General features: G+C 38.0%; 3 protein-coding genes across 3 annotated transcripts in view; 1 reads left to right on the top strand and 2 right to left on the bottom strand.

The window, feature by feature from the left end:
• Positions 1–1,235: 1,235 nt before the first annotated feature.
• LOC119419131 (glucose-6-phosphatase 2-like) lies at positions 1,236–2,624 on the bottom strand. The gene is made up of 5 exons (XM_037686432.1): positions 2,407–2,624; positions 2,227–2,336; positions 2,039–2,135; positions 1,845–1,966; positions 1,236–1,747 (listed from the first exon to the last, which is right to left on the bottom strand). The coding sequence occupies exons 1-5, from the start codon at positions 2,622–2,624 to the stop codon at positions 1,236–1,238; spliced, it is 1,059 nt and encodes a 352-aa protein (XP_037542360.1).
• A 5,003-nt stretch (positions 2,625–7,627) lies between these two features.
• spc25 (SPC25 component of NDC80 kinetochore complex) lies at positions 7,628–12,537 on the top strand. The gene is made up of 7 exons (XM_037686430.1): positions 7,628–7,716; positions 8,592–8,748; positions 9,675–9,740; positions 9,941–10,087; positions 10,181–10,306; positions 12,064–12,162; positions 12,358–12,537. Exons 2-7 carry the CDS (start codon positions 8,598–8,600, stop codon positions 12,480–12,482), a joined length of 714 nt encoding a protein of 237 aa, XP_037542358.1. The 5' UTR covers positions 7,628–7,716; positions 8,592–8,597; the 3' UTR covers positions 12,483–12,537.
• Positions 12,538–13,146: 609 nt separating this feature from the next.
• The window catches only part of nostrin (nitric oxide synthase trafficking), an 11,676-nt gene continuing 10,087 nt past the window's right edge, over positions 13,147–14,735 (bottom strand). Inside the window, exons 14-16 of the mRNA XM_037686428.1 lie at positions 13,548–13,785; positions 13,379–13,468; positions 13,147–13,304 (exon numbers count right to left, since the gene is read on the bottom strand). Coding sequence (XP_037542356.1) covers positions 13,168–13,304; positions 13,379–13,468; positions 13,548–13,785 — 465 coding nt within the window. The 3' untranslated portion in view covers positions 13,147–13,167. The remainder of the gene's footprint in view (positions 13,305–13,378; positions 13,469–13,547; positions 13,786–14,735) is intronic.

Genomic DNA, 14,735 nt, shown 5'->3' with positions numbered 1-14,735 from the left:
GATTTTATTTGTTCATGCTGCTTTATTAAAAATTTTGGGGATCATTTGTGTTTGAAAATTGTTTTCTATATTAGATGAGTTGTTAGGCTGCGCTTCATGAGTAAAATTATTCTGCTCATCAGACATAACAATAATAAAAACAAATATGCATTGCATTAAGAAATGCTACCATTCTACATTAATCCTTTTGAAAAGTAGACACATAAAAATATTTTTCATCACAAACTTTAATGTGATTTTAGACGGCAGTTTTTCTTTCAAGCTCACCATCACAGAACTGTTTTAAACTACAGTTTTTAGTTCACACTGAGTGGTGATTTTGGGAAGTTGTCAATAAATAGCAACAAAATTAAAAGTTATTGAGGAAAAGGATTATCATCATTATCACTGTAGCTGTTATTTGAACACTGAATTCAGTTCTTTTTAATTCCAGAGTATAGTTTAAAAAATAAAACTGTATTTTCTTTCAGAAAGCAAGGGTATTAAAAAAAATAATAATAAAAAGACGAACTTCTGCTTTCTAAAGTTCCATTTCTGAACATATATAACGCCAGGTTTCTATTGTTGCCCTCTTGGTGCAAAGTAATAATAAAGTACCCAGGCTAATGGATGTCTCTTCAGTCTTTGTTTGACGAGGAGCCTACGCACTTCGACCAGTTACATCATTCAGCAACACGCCTCAGGTACATCTGATACTAAGCAACCAGAGCCTGGGAGAAAAGATGGAGAAATGGCTTCTGCTCAGGAGTTTAATTAATCTGCCTAATCGTGTTACATCAGAGACACTCTGCTCCACCTCATTAAGTTCTCGCTGAAAATTATCTGACTTTTCCACTAAGCGATCATATAATGCAAGCAGGATAGGCAAACATAGTGTGCATGCAAAGGATCCAGTAAGTCTATCAAAGTTCATCTTTGAAAGAGATTTTTAAAATCATTTTTATGTAACCCTGTATTTATTCATTTTTCAAAATGAGCCATCTTTATAATGTGTTTTACATTTAATTACTCACATTACCAGGAAAAATGCCTAATTCAGGGTTTTCCTGAAACTAATGCACTTTGCATCTGACTTCAGATCCAGTTTACTTTCGTTCAAAAACACCTACTTTTACTTTGAAAGTAACACTTTAAACAGAGGGAAACACTCACTACATTAAACTTGCATGAAACTGAACCAAATAACATTTAAAACATTCAAACCAAGTAATGTAGTATGACTTGCCTTCAACAATCTAGGACAGCTTTCTTTCTTCATCCCTGATCAGCAAATGAACAGAGTAAGGAATCACAGCGACCACACCGAACGGTACGGAAGCGCTTTTACAAAACGACAGTATGTAAAACAGAGTCTCATTGTGAGTGGGCATTTTAATTAATTCATATAGCTGCAGAAATGTGAGATTTGCAGCCACGCACATGAGCTTGAATGCTGTTTTGGAGCCATTCTTCCCCTTGCAGCTTTGAACGAACATCTCAGAGTTCACTGCCTGGCCCAGACCAAACAAGGCTCCCAGGTTTCTCCACAGACAAGCAAAGGGTGTGGTGTCCAGGTGGATCCAGTCGGGGTTTTCACACCACTTCTTGGCTTTAACAACTGACCACAGTGGATCAAAGTCCAGGAGCTTTAGGAGCAGATAAATGCAACCGGCAAAGGAGAGAAGAAAACCATTGACCTGGAGGTACGATTTCATGCTTGCGTTATAGATGGAAGGAATGTGATCAAACACCTCCGCAACCAGCATTCCTGCAGATTGTATAGGAAACCAACAACAACAGATCATTATCTTAAACATGCATTACAGCAGAAATATTGCAAAACATGATAGCAGAGTGGAAAATACCAGCGATAAGGCCAAGGATGACCTGATGGGGGAAATGTGTTGCAACATAAACCCGGGAAATGCAAACGCTTATCTGAATCACCCAAAAAACTGTCCACAAAAAGGATCTCAAGAAGTGAAACCTGTATGAATGCACATTTTTAGTCAAGCGTTGAAGAAATCATTTGTGCCAAATGTGACTTGTAAACTTTCACCTGTGAGAACTTTGGACACCAGAGGCAATGTTCAGAGTGGAGGTGATCATCACATACCACACACACGACGAGCCCATGGCATGACCAGATGGACTACCTGCAAAATGAACCACCAACAACAGGGTTTACCACTTTTCATGTAGGGTTTTGTGGATGCATTAGCTCAAATGTGCTGCAGACGTACTCACCTGGCCCTGTTTCACATGTTATGCTAAACTGATCCAAATGTGGTATTGAATCGTTTTGGTACAAGTGAGTTTCCTGCACCCACCAATAGGGTCGGTCCCCAGAAAGAATCCTGAGTAATAAAGCATTTGAGCAAAAACACACGATAAAGGAATAAAATAATGTCATGGAGGTTGTCTTACCATTTGAAAATAAGGTTAAACCAGTCCCCAATAACAGCCACCCATATCATCTTTGTGCCAACATCGTGGCTGAGGTGGAACCAGAGTGGGAAGTAAATCGAGAAAATATTACGAGGGTCACCCACTGTCGACATGAAGCTGAGAAACCTGTAGTACCCTCTGTAGTTGTTCTGCAGGTGCTGTATGGTTAGCACACCAAATCTGTGGGTAAAATCCATCTGGTGTTCTCTCGGTCTGCGACAGCACCGGCACACGGCAGCACCATGATGCCCTCGTTCACCTTGCATCTCCTTATATCTCGGCCTGACATCATGAATCATCTATCAACGCCTTGGCAACAACCGCAGCCTGCTCAGACTCATATGGAAGTGTAATAACGTGTTCCCGAGCTGTGAGAGGTCAGCATTTTAAGACACGTTGAAAATACTGTTTGCAACCATTAGATGTTTCACAGATGGCTGCTTGTACAGTTGTTAAATATTAGCCACTGTGTCCCACATACCCACCCCGCTGCACGTACACACGCCACCCCTGGATCTTTTCAACTTGAATATTATCATTCTCATGTAGCAACAAGTTGCGCTTCCCCTGAAAAATGCCCCAAAGTCAAGTTTATTGTGTACATTTGCCCTTCCATCTTTGATAATTAAAACAGCAGTATGAGCATCTGCATTCATAATTTTGGCTGTAATAAAATTATTTTTTATCTACCGCTAAAGGATGACGGTTGATGACAATGTTTTTCAATGTTTTGACAATATCTGAACACATTTTAATTAAACTTTAAGGAAAAAAAACCATTTGGATGTATTAACTTTTAGAGTCATTCCAATTCAAGATGGCCACCACAGCTAATTGCCTTTTAAAAGTCTTTAATTAGGCCAATTTTACAACTGCTAACGCTTGAAGTGGTTGTAGCTGAGAGTCATTTAGAATAGAATAGAAACAGCCTTTATTGTCCCACGGATGGGGAATTCCAGTGTATTAGCAGCAACAGATAAAAAGATAAAAATATTTAAAGATTTCACACAAAAGTTCCTAAAATGTTAATAAACAACACAATATATAAGAAATAAGATAAACAATATCAATAATAATGTTCAATATGTATTGGAACATTGAGAATGGCAGACTATTTACAGTACAGTATTACAGGCAGAGTGTGTGTTTTAGCAGAGGTCAGCATGTATTTAATCCTTATTGAGTGAGTTGGGAGCAGTGATGGTTGTAGAGTCTAACAGCTGCTGGGAGGAAGGACCTGCGGTAACGCTCCTTTGTGCATTTAGGATGCAGTAATCTGTCACTGAACGAGCTCTCCAGTTCAGCAACAGCTTCATGCATGGGGTGTGAGACGTTGTCCAGCAATGATGTTATTTTAGCCAGAGTCCTTCTGTCTCCCACCACCTGCACTGGGTCGAGGGGGCGTCCAAGCACAGAGCTGGCCTTCTTGATGAGCTTATCTAGCTTCTTCTTCTCAGCTGATGATAAGCTGCTGCTCCAACACACAACACCATAGAAGATGGCTGATGCCACTACCGAGTCAAAGAAGGTCTTCAGGAGCACCCCCTGCACTCCAAAAGACCTCAGTCTCCTCAGCAGGTAGAGTCTGCTCTGACCCTTCCTGTAAAGTGCATCAGTGTTGTGAGACCAGTCCAGTTTATTGTTCAGGTGAACACCCAGGTACTTGTAAGAGTCCACAATCTCGATGTTCACACCCTGGATGTTCACCGGGGTCAGTGAGGTGGACCTGTGCCTGCGGAAATCCACAACCAGCTCCTTAGTTTTAGCAGCATTGATCAGGAGGTGGTTCTGCTGGCACCAGTCCACAAAGTCTTGAGTCCGCTGTCTGTACTCTGAGTCGTCCTCACCTGTGATGAGGCCGACTATGGCAGAGTCATCAGAAAACTTTTGCAGATGGCAGTGTGGGGAGTCGATGGTGAAGTCTGCAGTGTAGAGGGTGAAGAGGAACGGTGCCAGCACCGTTCCCTGTGGGACCCCCGTACTGCAAACCAGCATGTCAGAGACACAGCCCTGTGTCCTTACATACTGTGGGCGTCCAGTGAGGTAATCCAGTATCCAGTATCCGGTATGACTCTACCTGCTGAGGAGACTGGGGTCTTTTGGAGTGCAGGGGGTGCTCCTGAAGACCTTCTTTGACTCAATAGTGGCATCCAGTAGCAGTAGATGAATTTACAAGTCATTCCAGACCTTAATTAATTAATTTTTTTTTTTTTTTTACCTGCTTTTTCCTCTCTGGTTCACAGGGAACTGGTGCCATTTTTCAGTAATATTGTGCAAGAGGTGGGATACACCCATACATCAATGCTGTTTGTCTGTTAGCAAAAAAGCTCATGAAGCAGTGAATATGTTTGAATGATACTGTCCAAAAGTAATGACTGGATGAACATCTGCAATTGATGAATGCTTGGAGTCAATCAAATTTAAGGTGGCCACAATCAACATTAGCTAAAACACAAATGGCATTAATTCAGTCATTGTAACAGATATTATGCTAACATTTGGTGGTAGCAGCTGAAAGTCATTAACAACCCATATTTGGACCTCTTGTGATTTTACATGAAATTGTGAATAAGATATTGCTTTTTTCCAATGTTCAACCAAAACAGCGTGGCCGTTTGTCAATATAAGATGATCCCGGTGTCAAAGGCTGCGGCATCAGAGGCAGCAGGCAATTAGCATTCCTACAACAAAAGACGTGAATATATTTAGAAAGTTGATTTAGTCTGTTGATTTAGTGGCTCAGTTGGTGGAACTGTTGCCTCTCAGCAAGAAGGTTTCCAGATCAAATCCCAGCCAGGGAATTTTCTGGGTGGAGTTTGTAGTGAATGGTTGTTTGTCTCATGTCAGAGTCAGAGATTCTTTATTGTCGTTTGCAACACATGTGTACCACATGTGTTGCGAACGACACACAATGTGGTGGAACGAAATTATGCACACAGGGTCCCAATTACATCCAACAATAAAATGTAAAAGAAAAACAATGATAACATCTAAGATATGAACTAAGAAAAACATCAACTAAAAATACACTAAGCACTAACAGTATAAAAACATTACGTCGAACAGCAGCACGAACATGAGCATGAGTTTGTGTGAGTAGATGAGCACGCATGAACACATCAACATGAAACAGATCAGCAGCAACATGAAACAGATCAGCAGCAACATGATGTCATTTTTCACAGTGGTTATTCTGGTTAGAGATTCATGAGTCTAACAGCCTCAGGGTAGAAGCTGTTCCTCAGTCTAGTGGTTCTACATTTAATGCTCCTTAACCTCCTTCCTGAGGGGAGCAGGGCAAAAAGTGTGTGCTGGGTGAGTGGGGTCCTTCATGATGCAAGTGGCCCTCTTCCTGCATCTGGAGGTGTAGATGTCTGTGATTGTGGGGAGGCTGACTCCAACAGTCTTCTGTGCAGCCTTCACCACCCTCTGCAAAGCTTTTTTCCTGCAGCTGTGCAGCCTCCATGCCACACATTGATGCTGGAGCACAGGATGCTCTCCACTGCACACCTGGAGAAGGAGGTGAGGACTGAGCTTCCCAGACCAGCTCGTCTCAACTGCCTGAGGAAGTAGAGTCTCTGATGAGCTTTCTTGATCAGGCTGGTGGTGTTGTTCCCCCAGCTGAGGTTGTCATTCAGGTGCACACCCAACTTGTAGCTGGAGACCACTTCCACCACAGATCCTCTTATGTTCAGGGGGGTGTAGGTGTGTTTGTTCCTTTTGAAGTCCACGATCATCTCCTTTGTCTTCTTCACATTGATGTGAAGGTTATTCTCTTTGCACCACCTCTCCAGGTGTTCCACCTCCTGTCTGTAGCTGGACTCATCATTGTTTGTGATGCATCCCACCACCGTTGTATCATCTGCAAACTTTACACTGTGACAGCCTGGATGAGTAGGTGCACAATCATATGTGAGCAGAGTGAACAGGAGAGGGCTCAACACACATCCCTGCATGTATCCCTGAGATGGACTGGAGATCTGTCCAGGGTGTCCCCCGCCTCTTGCACAGTGACTGCTGGACATGGGCACCAGTGACCTCTGGGACCCGAAAAGGAAGAAGCGGGTAAAGATAATGGATAGATGGATTTGGGAGTCATTTGAATTTTTTCCATATTCACCACAAGGTGGGGTCTGAGCACCTTACTTCAACTAGCTGAAAAGTTTAAGAAAAACAAAACAAACAAACAAACAAAAAAGTAGGAAAAGTAACTATTTTCATTCAAAATAGATAAAAATAGAATCCAGAATGGATCATTGTTCATAATTGTTGGGAACAACAGTTTTATGATTCAATTATTTTATTCTCCAAAGGCTCAAAAAAACCTTATTCTAAATGCACTGGAACAACAGTGTTTATACCTTACTTAAAAATAGCAAATCAGAAAAAACAACAACAACAAAAAAAAAAAAAGACTAACAACAGTAACAAAAAGACAATCTTTCAGCCTTTATGGCGAAATTAGCAACATTCAGTGTTTTGCAATAAAGTGAACATAATCATTCTGAATCTGTAACTGCTTTATTTGAAACTAAACCACAAACACACAAAGTAAATACAATTATTTCAACCAATTTATTATATACTTCACAATCTACAAACCAAAGCATTTATTTTACCTTTCATTGCATTTACTGGAGACGAAGATGAAGATGATATCCTAGCTATGCATACATTAAAGAATAAAACAGTCTACAGGTCTCTCTTGTAAATGAGTCCTCAAGACTCTATGGGAACTAATCTGTTTAAATAAAGTTTGAATTAAATTTTTCACTTTCCAGTCAGCAAAGGAAAGCCCAAATCATTTATTAGTCATATCTATAAAGTAAGGCAAGAGTACTGAGACATACTTAACATGGGAAAGCAATTTCATAATCTATAAAAATGTTAGTGTTTTATGAAAGACTTGAGGACATAAAAGTTATAAATCTATTGAAAGGACGAAATCTTTTCAATTTTAGCTATAAATTAATTATGTTTTTGAGGAAGCAATGGTAAAAATGGGAAGTCAAATTATGTCACTTTCATATACTGTGTAAAAAAGAAAAATTAAAAGTACATACATGTATATTTTATGTCAAATGTGTCTGCACTCTACTCCAGTAGATGGCAATAGTTCATACTTAAATGGTTTGTCAACCACCCTTAAATCTGAGCAGAAGAAGAACAAAAACAAACGTCATTTCCGTCATTCAGTAACCGCCTTCTTCTTACAAACCGCGATTTTTAAAAAAATACTCTCCGGTTTTGAAGTGAAACATTTTTTTTTTTCCCTTTACTACAAGACACGTGAGTAATCAATTTAAGTCTATAAAAACTAGTAATTACAACTGTAATTTGTGGCATAGGAAAGGTAAATTTACGGCTAATAACAAGATATGTTTCCTAGTTAGCATTAGCACAAGCATGCTAATGCTAAAACTTCTCAAGTTGTTTTCCAAATTAAACGAAGCAAATTAATCTACTTAAGATGAGTGGACCAAATAAACTTCAGATGTTAAACCCTGAAATGCACGACTGCTTGTTTGTACATTCGCTAATGTAAACCATTTTATTTACGTTTAATTCTCCATTAAGATTAGATTACTGCAAATGAGGCTGCTAAAATCAGATAAAACAATAATTAATGTACACAATTCCCATTTCCCGACGTTGTTTTCAGGATTCTTATTGGCTGATTGGTTGTTTTCAGCCATTACTGTTAACATGAGTTTCTGTTTCTTAACGTCGACGTGTGTAACAAAATAATCATGACAACAAAAATCAACTAGAGATTTCTAGATTATTATTTTTTTTACAAGGCTTTCAGCTGCATAACATGATCTGAGAGAAAGATGATATGATAATGAGATGCTATGATGATCTATGATGTTGGTTAGACCTGATAAGATGAAACTAATAATAATACTCAACGATGTATTATTTGTATTGATATGGGACAAGTACAAATGACCCACTCATTATCCTGGGAGGAACATCATCTTTTTATTATAGCCAAGTTCCACTTTATCCTCAAGACTGGTTGTTAAACATGACTAATGTGATATTGCTGCTAAGAACAATAAAAACATGCAAAATATATGCAATGAATGCTTGTTGAGCTAAATTTATACAATGCACATTATGCTGTTTTCTTTTTCCTCCATATCATTGCATGATACCAGAACATCATGGCATCCATCACAGACCCAAAGATGAGCGATAGGTTTGCCAGTGCAATGGAGGAGATCCACAATAAACACCTTAAAATGTATTTGGACATAACTGACACAACAGCAGAGCTTTCCCAGTCCCACAGACAGTTTGTGAAGACAACACTTGGTAAGTTGTTTTTGTACGCTTTTATTTCATTAAACAATCAAGACACTTTAAATTAAGGTAGTCAAATATTTTCAATGTAAATTCAAATAATGTACAGGTCATCGTTTTTATATTACCTATTACCTCTATTCGAAACATTGTGTGCTTAACCAAATGCATTTTTTCAGTGAAACTTACAAGTATTATTAAAACTCAGCTGGTGTCAAGTTGGGGGGCCTTTCTGGGTGGAGTTTGCATGTTCTCTCTGTGCATTTGTGGGTTTTCTCCAGGTACTCTGGTTTTCACCCACAAACCAAAAACATACATGTTAGGCAAATTGGTAACTCTAAATTATCTCTTGGTGTGAGTGAGGGTGTGAATGGTTGTTTGTCTCGTTTGTTTCTATGTGGCCCTGTGATGGACTGGAGGCCTGTCCAAGGTGTCCCCCACCTCTCGTTTTGTGACTGCTGGATATGGGCACGACCTCCGCGACCCAGAAAGGAAGAAGCAGATAAAGATAATGGATGAAAGTTATGGCATGTAATATGACACCAAGCGGCCAACAAGTCACATGACTTGACTAGAACTGTTCCATCGTTTGTAATTGATACTTATGAAGTATCCTGATGCATGCTCAATAATCCATGTAGAAAAATCTAAAAAAGTTAAATCTGGTCCTCTTGACATTCAAAAAAACCAAAAAAAAAATGTAGAAATGTTTCGTCTTTCATCTGAAATGGAATGGAATCGGATGAAAGACGAAATGTTTCTACGATTTTTTTGTTTTGTTTCTTTGAATGTCCAGAGGACCAGATTTTTATCAGGTCTCTCTTGTAAATGAGTCCTCGAGGCTCAATGGGATTTACCTGTATAAATAAAGGTTGATTGATTAACTTTTTTACATACTTATGACGATTATTTACCTGTTGGTCTAAATTTATTTTTAGATGCATGTTTGAAGAAATGTAAAGATGATGAGAAGCTCTTTGAAAAAATACAGGAATTCAAAAAAGGTAAGTTTCTCCAACATTACGTAGCATTACATTTGTACTACACATACTGTACTTTCTGTGTCACCCAGATATTGTTTGTATGTATCAGTTTGATAGAACATCAAAAAACAAGAAGACTACCGCTAGTTAAAATGCAGCCTGATAATTGTAATTGAGAGTTAACGTTAACTTTTAAACTGTCATGATTTTTTTTTCTTCAGACCTGGAACAAAAGAACAAGGTCTTAAAGGAAAAGCAGCATGTCATATCTGAAGTGATGTCTGAGGTTCAACAGAAGGAGATGCAGAAAAATAACATTATCCTGAACATCGAGAAACTTAAAGAAGAACAAACCAAGAGAAAGGAGTGTAAGACCGTATTTCTTAATTAAGTTCACAACGTATCACATATGTTAATTTGAAATGTAGTCTACAGTGCTTATTGTCACTTTTCATTTTCAGTAATCAAGTCGCAAAATGAAGCCAACAAAAACAGACTGCGTAATCTCCAAAAAGCCAGACTAATGTTTCAGGATCACTTGGGGTTGGAGATACGAGCAGTCATGGACAAGACACAGGTGGTCAAAAGTAAGCCAGATACATTTTCTTATTAGCTACATTTCTTGATTCCTTGAATCTGCACTGTGAAGCTCAAATGTTTACTGGTTTAAAACCAGAGACAAATCTGTCTGATGAGCAATGTATTTGGATGTCATTGTTTTTCTGGCTTTAGTGGTGCCAAAACAAAAATATAGACATGAATAAGCAAGCAGTAAGTCACAGACTGCCACCTCTTTGTGAAATAACTGTCTTTGATTGTTCTCATAATGTGGGTTTAGTGTAAACTGAGTTAAACAGATAAGGAACTAATTCCTTACAGAATTAGAAATCACTGAATCTGTGAGTCTGCTCCTGCAGTGGATGTAACCTGTTCTTTGACAGGTTTTCTTTAACAAACTCTTTGTCTTCCTGAGTCATTTGACATCCTGTTTTTTTTTTTATTCATAAAACATTGGAATTGGTCAAATTGATCAAAATTCCTAGGTACAGTATTGAGCAAATGTCTTGAGTCGTCCATAATTTTCTTATGTATTTTTCCAGGAAGTCTTTTAAATATGCCTTGAGCAATACTGCTTCAGGCTTTATGAATGTTTTGCAAAGTTTTGAAACATTTAGGTATGAAAGGCTCCTAAACGCAAGAAATGAACTAGCAACAACACAAAACAAACATCTCAGTAAATACTTTTTTTTTTAAATGAACCTTTAGACACTTTGCTACCAGCAGCCTGTCATAACTGTTCCGATTTTTGTTGAATTTGTGAAAAATGCTCAAAATAACAGTTTGATAAACTAGTATTTTAGCACCAGTATGGTCATATCCATAAAGATACTAGCTGAAAACTTGGGTCTTGTGTCAGGTCGTTGCTAAATTTATTTCCTGTTCTTTTTTTTTTTAGACATAACTTTCAGTTACTGTCCATCTGCTGTAGAAGTTATTTATTTATTTTTAGATTAGCCACTTCTTTTGTTCTCCACTTGTCCTCTTTCACATGTTTTAAGCACACAGCACAATATGCTGTTATGGTAAGGTGCAAGAGCTGGACAAAATGAATCATAACGCAGCCAAAGCCTAAATATTGTTGATCAAGACCACTGCAAAATATTAGAAACCCTGGCTCATTAGAAGCAAATTATAAATAAACTATGGGAGGTTTAAAGTTTTTACACACCACTGAACATCTGTCAAACACTATCTGACCCTTCGAAAACCAATGGCTTCTTGAAGAGTTTATCTGAGCTACCTTTGAGTTTATAAATTAAGTATTTACACTGTATTTACCTAGCTTGCAGTAATAGATGCTTTTTTTTTTTTTTTTACCTGGAGAGATTTTCAATGGAAAATCAGTACAATCCTAAGCAGCTGCTGGTACATGTGGTTTCTGCTTGATTTAATTTTTATCTGTCAATGGAAATGACCAAACATCAAGTCATGGCTGCTTGGATGTGGTTACAAAATTTAAATAACAAAAGAAGAGGTCCCCCCCCCCCCCCCCCCCTAATGCTGCATTTATTTTGAAGACATCTCTATCCTGATGAATAAAGTAGAGGCTCAGCTCAGTATTTACCTGTTGCCATGGCGAAGTGCTGAATTGATCCATTGATGATTTTTCTTTTCTTGTCCTTTCTTTTGGCTCACAGTCAGTAAACATTCAGACTTGACAGAACTCTGCTTATTTTCTGAAACGAGTTCATAAAACTTTTTTCTCTGAAACAGACCTGTGGTTCTGAGTTCAGCAAAATGACTTGTAGAAGTTACAGAACATGTTTGGGTTTTTTTTTTAAAGGTAAAAAGTTGCAGTTTGTCTTCCGAAACATCAGCCCCTCTGATCAGAACGACGCTTATGTCATCACAATGGGAATTAAAGAAGATGGATCGTACCAGAGTAAGTGTATTGTGCCATACCCCTACGATAAAGTCTGAGCACAAAAACGATTACCCACTAAAAAGCACCCAAAGTGATTCAAATAATAAATATACAAATGTATTAACAGAACCCAGACATGGCGTGTCCATGTTATTTGTTGTTTGATTTGCAACAACCAATGTAAATATGTCTTTGTATACTTTTTTTTTATAGTTGTGTCCAGCGACCCAGTTCTTGACTGTTTGCCGGTCTTGGAAAGCCGGCTTCAGGAGACCAATAATTTACCAGCATTCCTGGCAAATGTCAGGAAGGAGTTTATCTCTAAGGCACGCTGCTGAGCCGCCACTTCCTGTAAAAACCTGTTGTGACGTGTTCACTGTTGACTGAAGGCAAGGAGGATTACAAAGTACAACTGCCTTGTGAAGACTCAAAGGTCTGTGTATACACTTAGCAGGAGTTGTGTCTCATTGTTAACTTTAAATTGTGTATATTTTATCATTTTAACTTTGGTTTTATTCAAGTCAAGTCAACTTTATTTAAATAGCACATTTAAAACAAAGTGTTATTACAGTACCTAACAATAACATCAAAGAGAGTAAAATAACATATTTTAACTACAGAATTATTCAGACTGATTCACTTCTTTTTTTTTATTTTTTTTTTAACCCAAATAAAAATCTTACAGAATCATTCATATTGAAACTTCATTTATTGTTTTTAGCATGGCTCATTTAACAAAAATAAATAAATAAAGATACATTTTTCCAATCATTGTAAGGTTTTTAACTCAACTGTAAAATGTCAATATTTGAGCTTTCTTGTATGAAATGCATTATAAATATTCCTCCAAAAACTTTTGGCATAAACATAGTCAATTTTTGCCACTTTACACAAAAGGACAGAACATTTAGCCCTAGACAGTTGTAGCTTGGATGTTAGCAGATGTTGAATATTTTGTTGCTGAACATGTAGTCCAGTAGACCCACACTGTTTTGTGTTTTCGCTCTTCATCAGTCTGGTTATTCAGACATCCGCTGACCTCATCTGACCCGGCACTGGTAGCTCTTCAACATAGGTTGACGGGAAATGACCCTTCTGACCATTAAGCTTTCCTAACCACCAACCATTCTCTCCTTTGGTACAAATGTCCAGAAGATCACCTGTGAAACAGTAAACTTCATCAGCTACGGCATCAGTCTTTACATGGATGAGCTGCGTTGGGTTCACCACCCACCTTCTTTCAAAGCCAGTTCATCTTCGTGTTCAGGTGTGAAATTGTACAGGGCCTTGCATTTCCCTACACTGTCCAGTTCCGCTGTTTTGTTTGATGAACACGTACAAGTTTAATTTCATGTTGCATGTCCAAATGTTAGAAATAAAAGTTTTGATGCTAAATAATTTACCTGGTCCCTTGTCTGTGTCAGACAGAGCTTCGTCGCTGCTGCTCTCCAGCTTTTCATCAGATGCAGTTGTTGAAGTGGTGGGGTCAGTATCTGTTGGTTTGGGCTCCACGGATGGTTGTGTCAGAACTTGAACCGGGCCTTTATAGATGATGGACGCTCTCAGTGACTGTCGGGATCTGAATGGTGTCCTCCGCAGTTTTACTGGACGAGTCACTTGAACAACGCTGTGCTCACAGTCCTTAGAGGAAAAAAGTGGTTTGGTCTACATTATTTTGAGTTAGGAAGACAAAAAAAAAAATAGAAATGTGACTGAAAAAGGAATTTGACTTTAAAACAATACTTGGTTTTCAGTGAAATAGCATTTAATGCTTTTTATTTTTATTTTCTCTAGACTTCATTGTGAGAGAGAAGCATGTAGTAAAAACTAGTTGCTGCAACAGATAAGAGCGTTTCTCTGCTGAATTTCTGTAAGGTTCTAGTGTGAACATTCAGCCCATTAGTTTCCACTGGGATTTCTTTTGTTCAGACAAACCATTAATTATTTCAGAAACGGAATGTATTTTTGAAAAGGGGAAAAAAAAAGCCACAGCAGTCGAGTGAAAAGCCAGTTATTTTAAGCCCTTCAAACACTATCAAACCATGCACAACCAGTTGGGGAAAAGGGTTTTATAACGGTAATTGGAAAGCATGCTGTTCCCACTTCAAGTTGAAATTCCAAAACTGCAGACTCAAATCAAATACAGCATAATAAATAAATAATAATATATATATCCTGTCCAGAGTCTGCATAATGTCTCTCCACTGACAATAGATTCACATTTGTACCTTCTATAGTCTTGTGTAAGGCTGCTGTTGTTTTAAAAAAGATGAGAGAAGGACATTGTAAATGTGACAGTGCAGCACAATATGGCTGTAATATTAAAAACTGTTTAAAACATCGGTCACAAAAGCAGCTTGCTATACAATATTTGGCTTTTTTTTTTTTACAAAAAATTAAATATATGCTGACAACAGTTTTGGCAAATGACTCGTTTTCTCAAGATATTTAATGCTATTTCAAGATAAACTTTTAATTTTATTATCGGGTATTTGCATTCCTTCAAAAATACTACGCCTTTGATTTTATTATGTTTTTGAAAAAAAAATTTAAATCATGAGACAAACATTTAACTAAAAAAAAAAAAATCT

This window comes from Nematolebias whitei, chromosome 13, assembly GCF_014905685.2.
Source record: "Nematolebias whitei isolate Nwh7 chromosome 13, NemWhi1, whole genome shotgun sequence".
NCBI classification, from domain to species: domain Eukaryota; kingdom Metazoa; phylum Chordata; class Actinopteri; order Cyprinodontiformes; family Rivulidae; genus Nematolebias; species Nematolebias whitei.
Note: the sequence above shows the minus strand (reverse complement) of the source record. Positions and strands in the feature narration are given on the sequence as shown.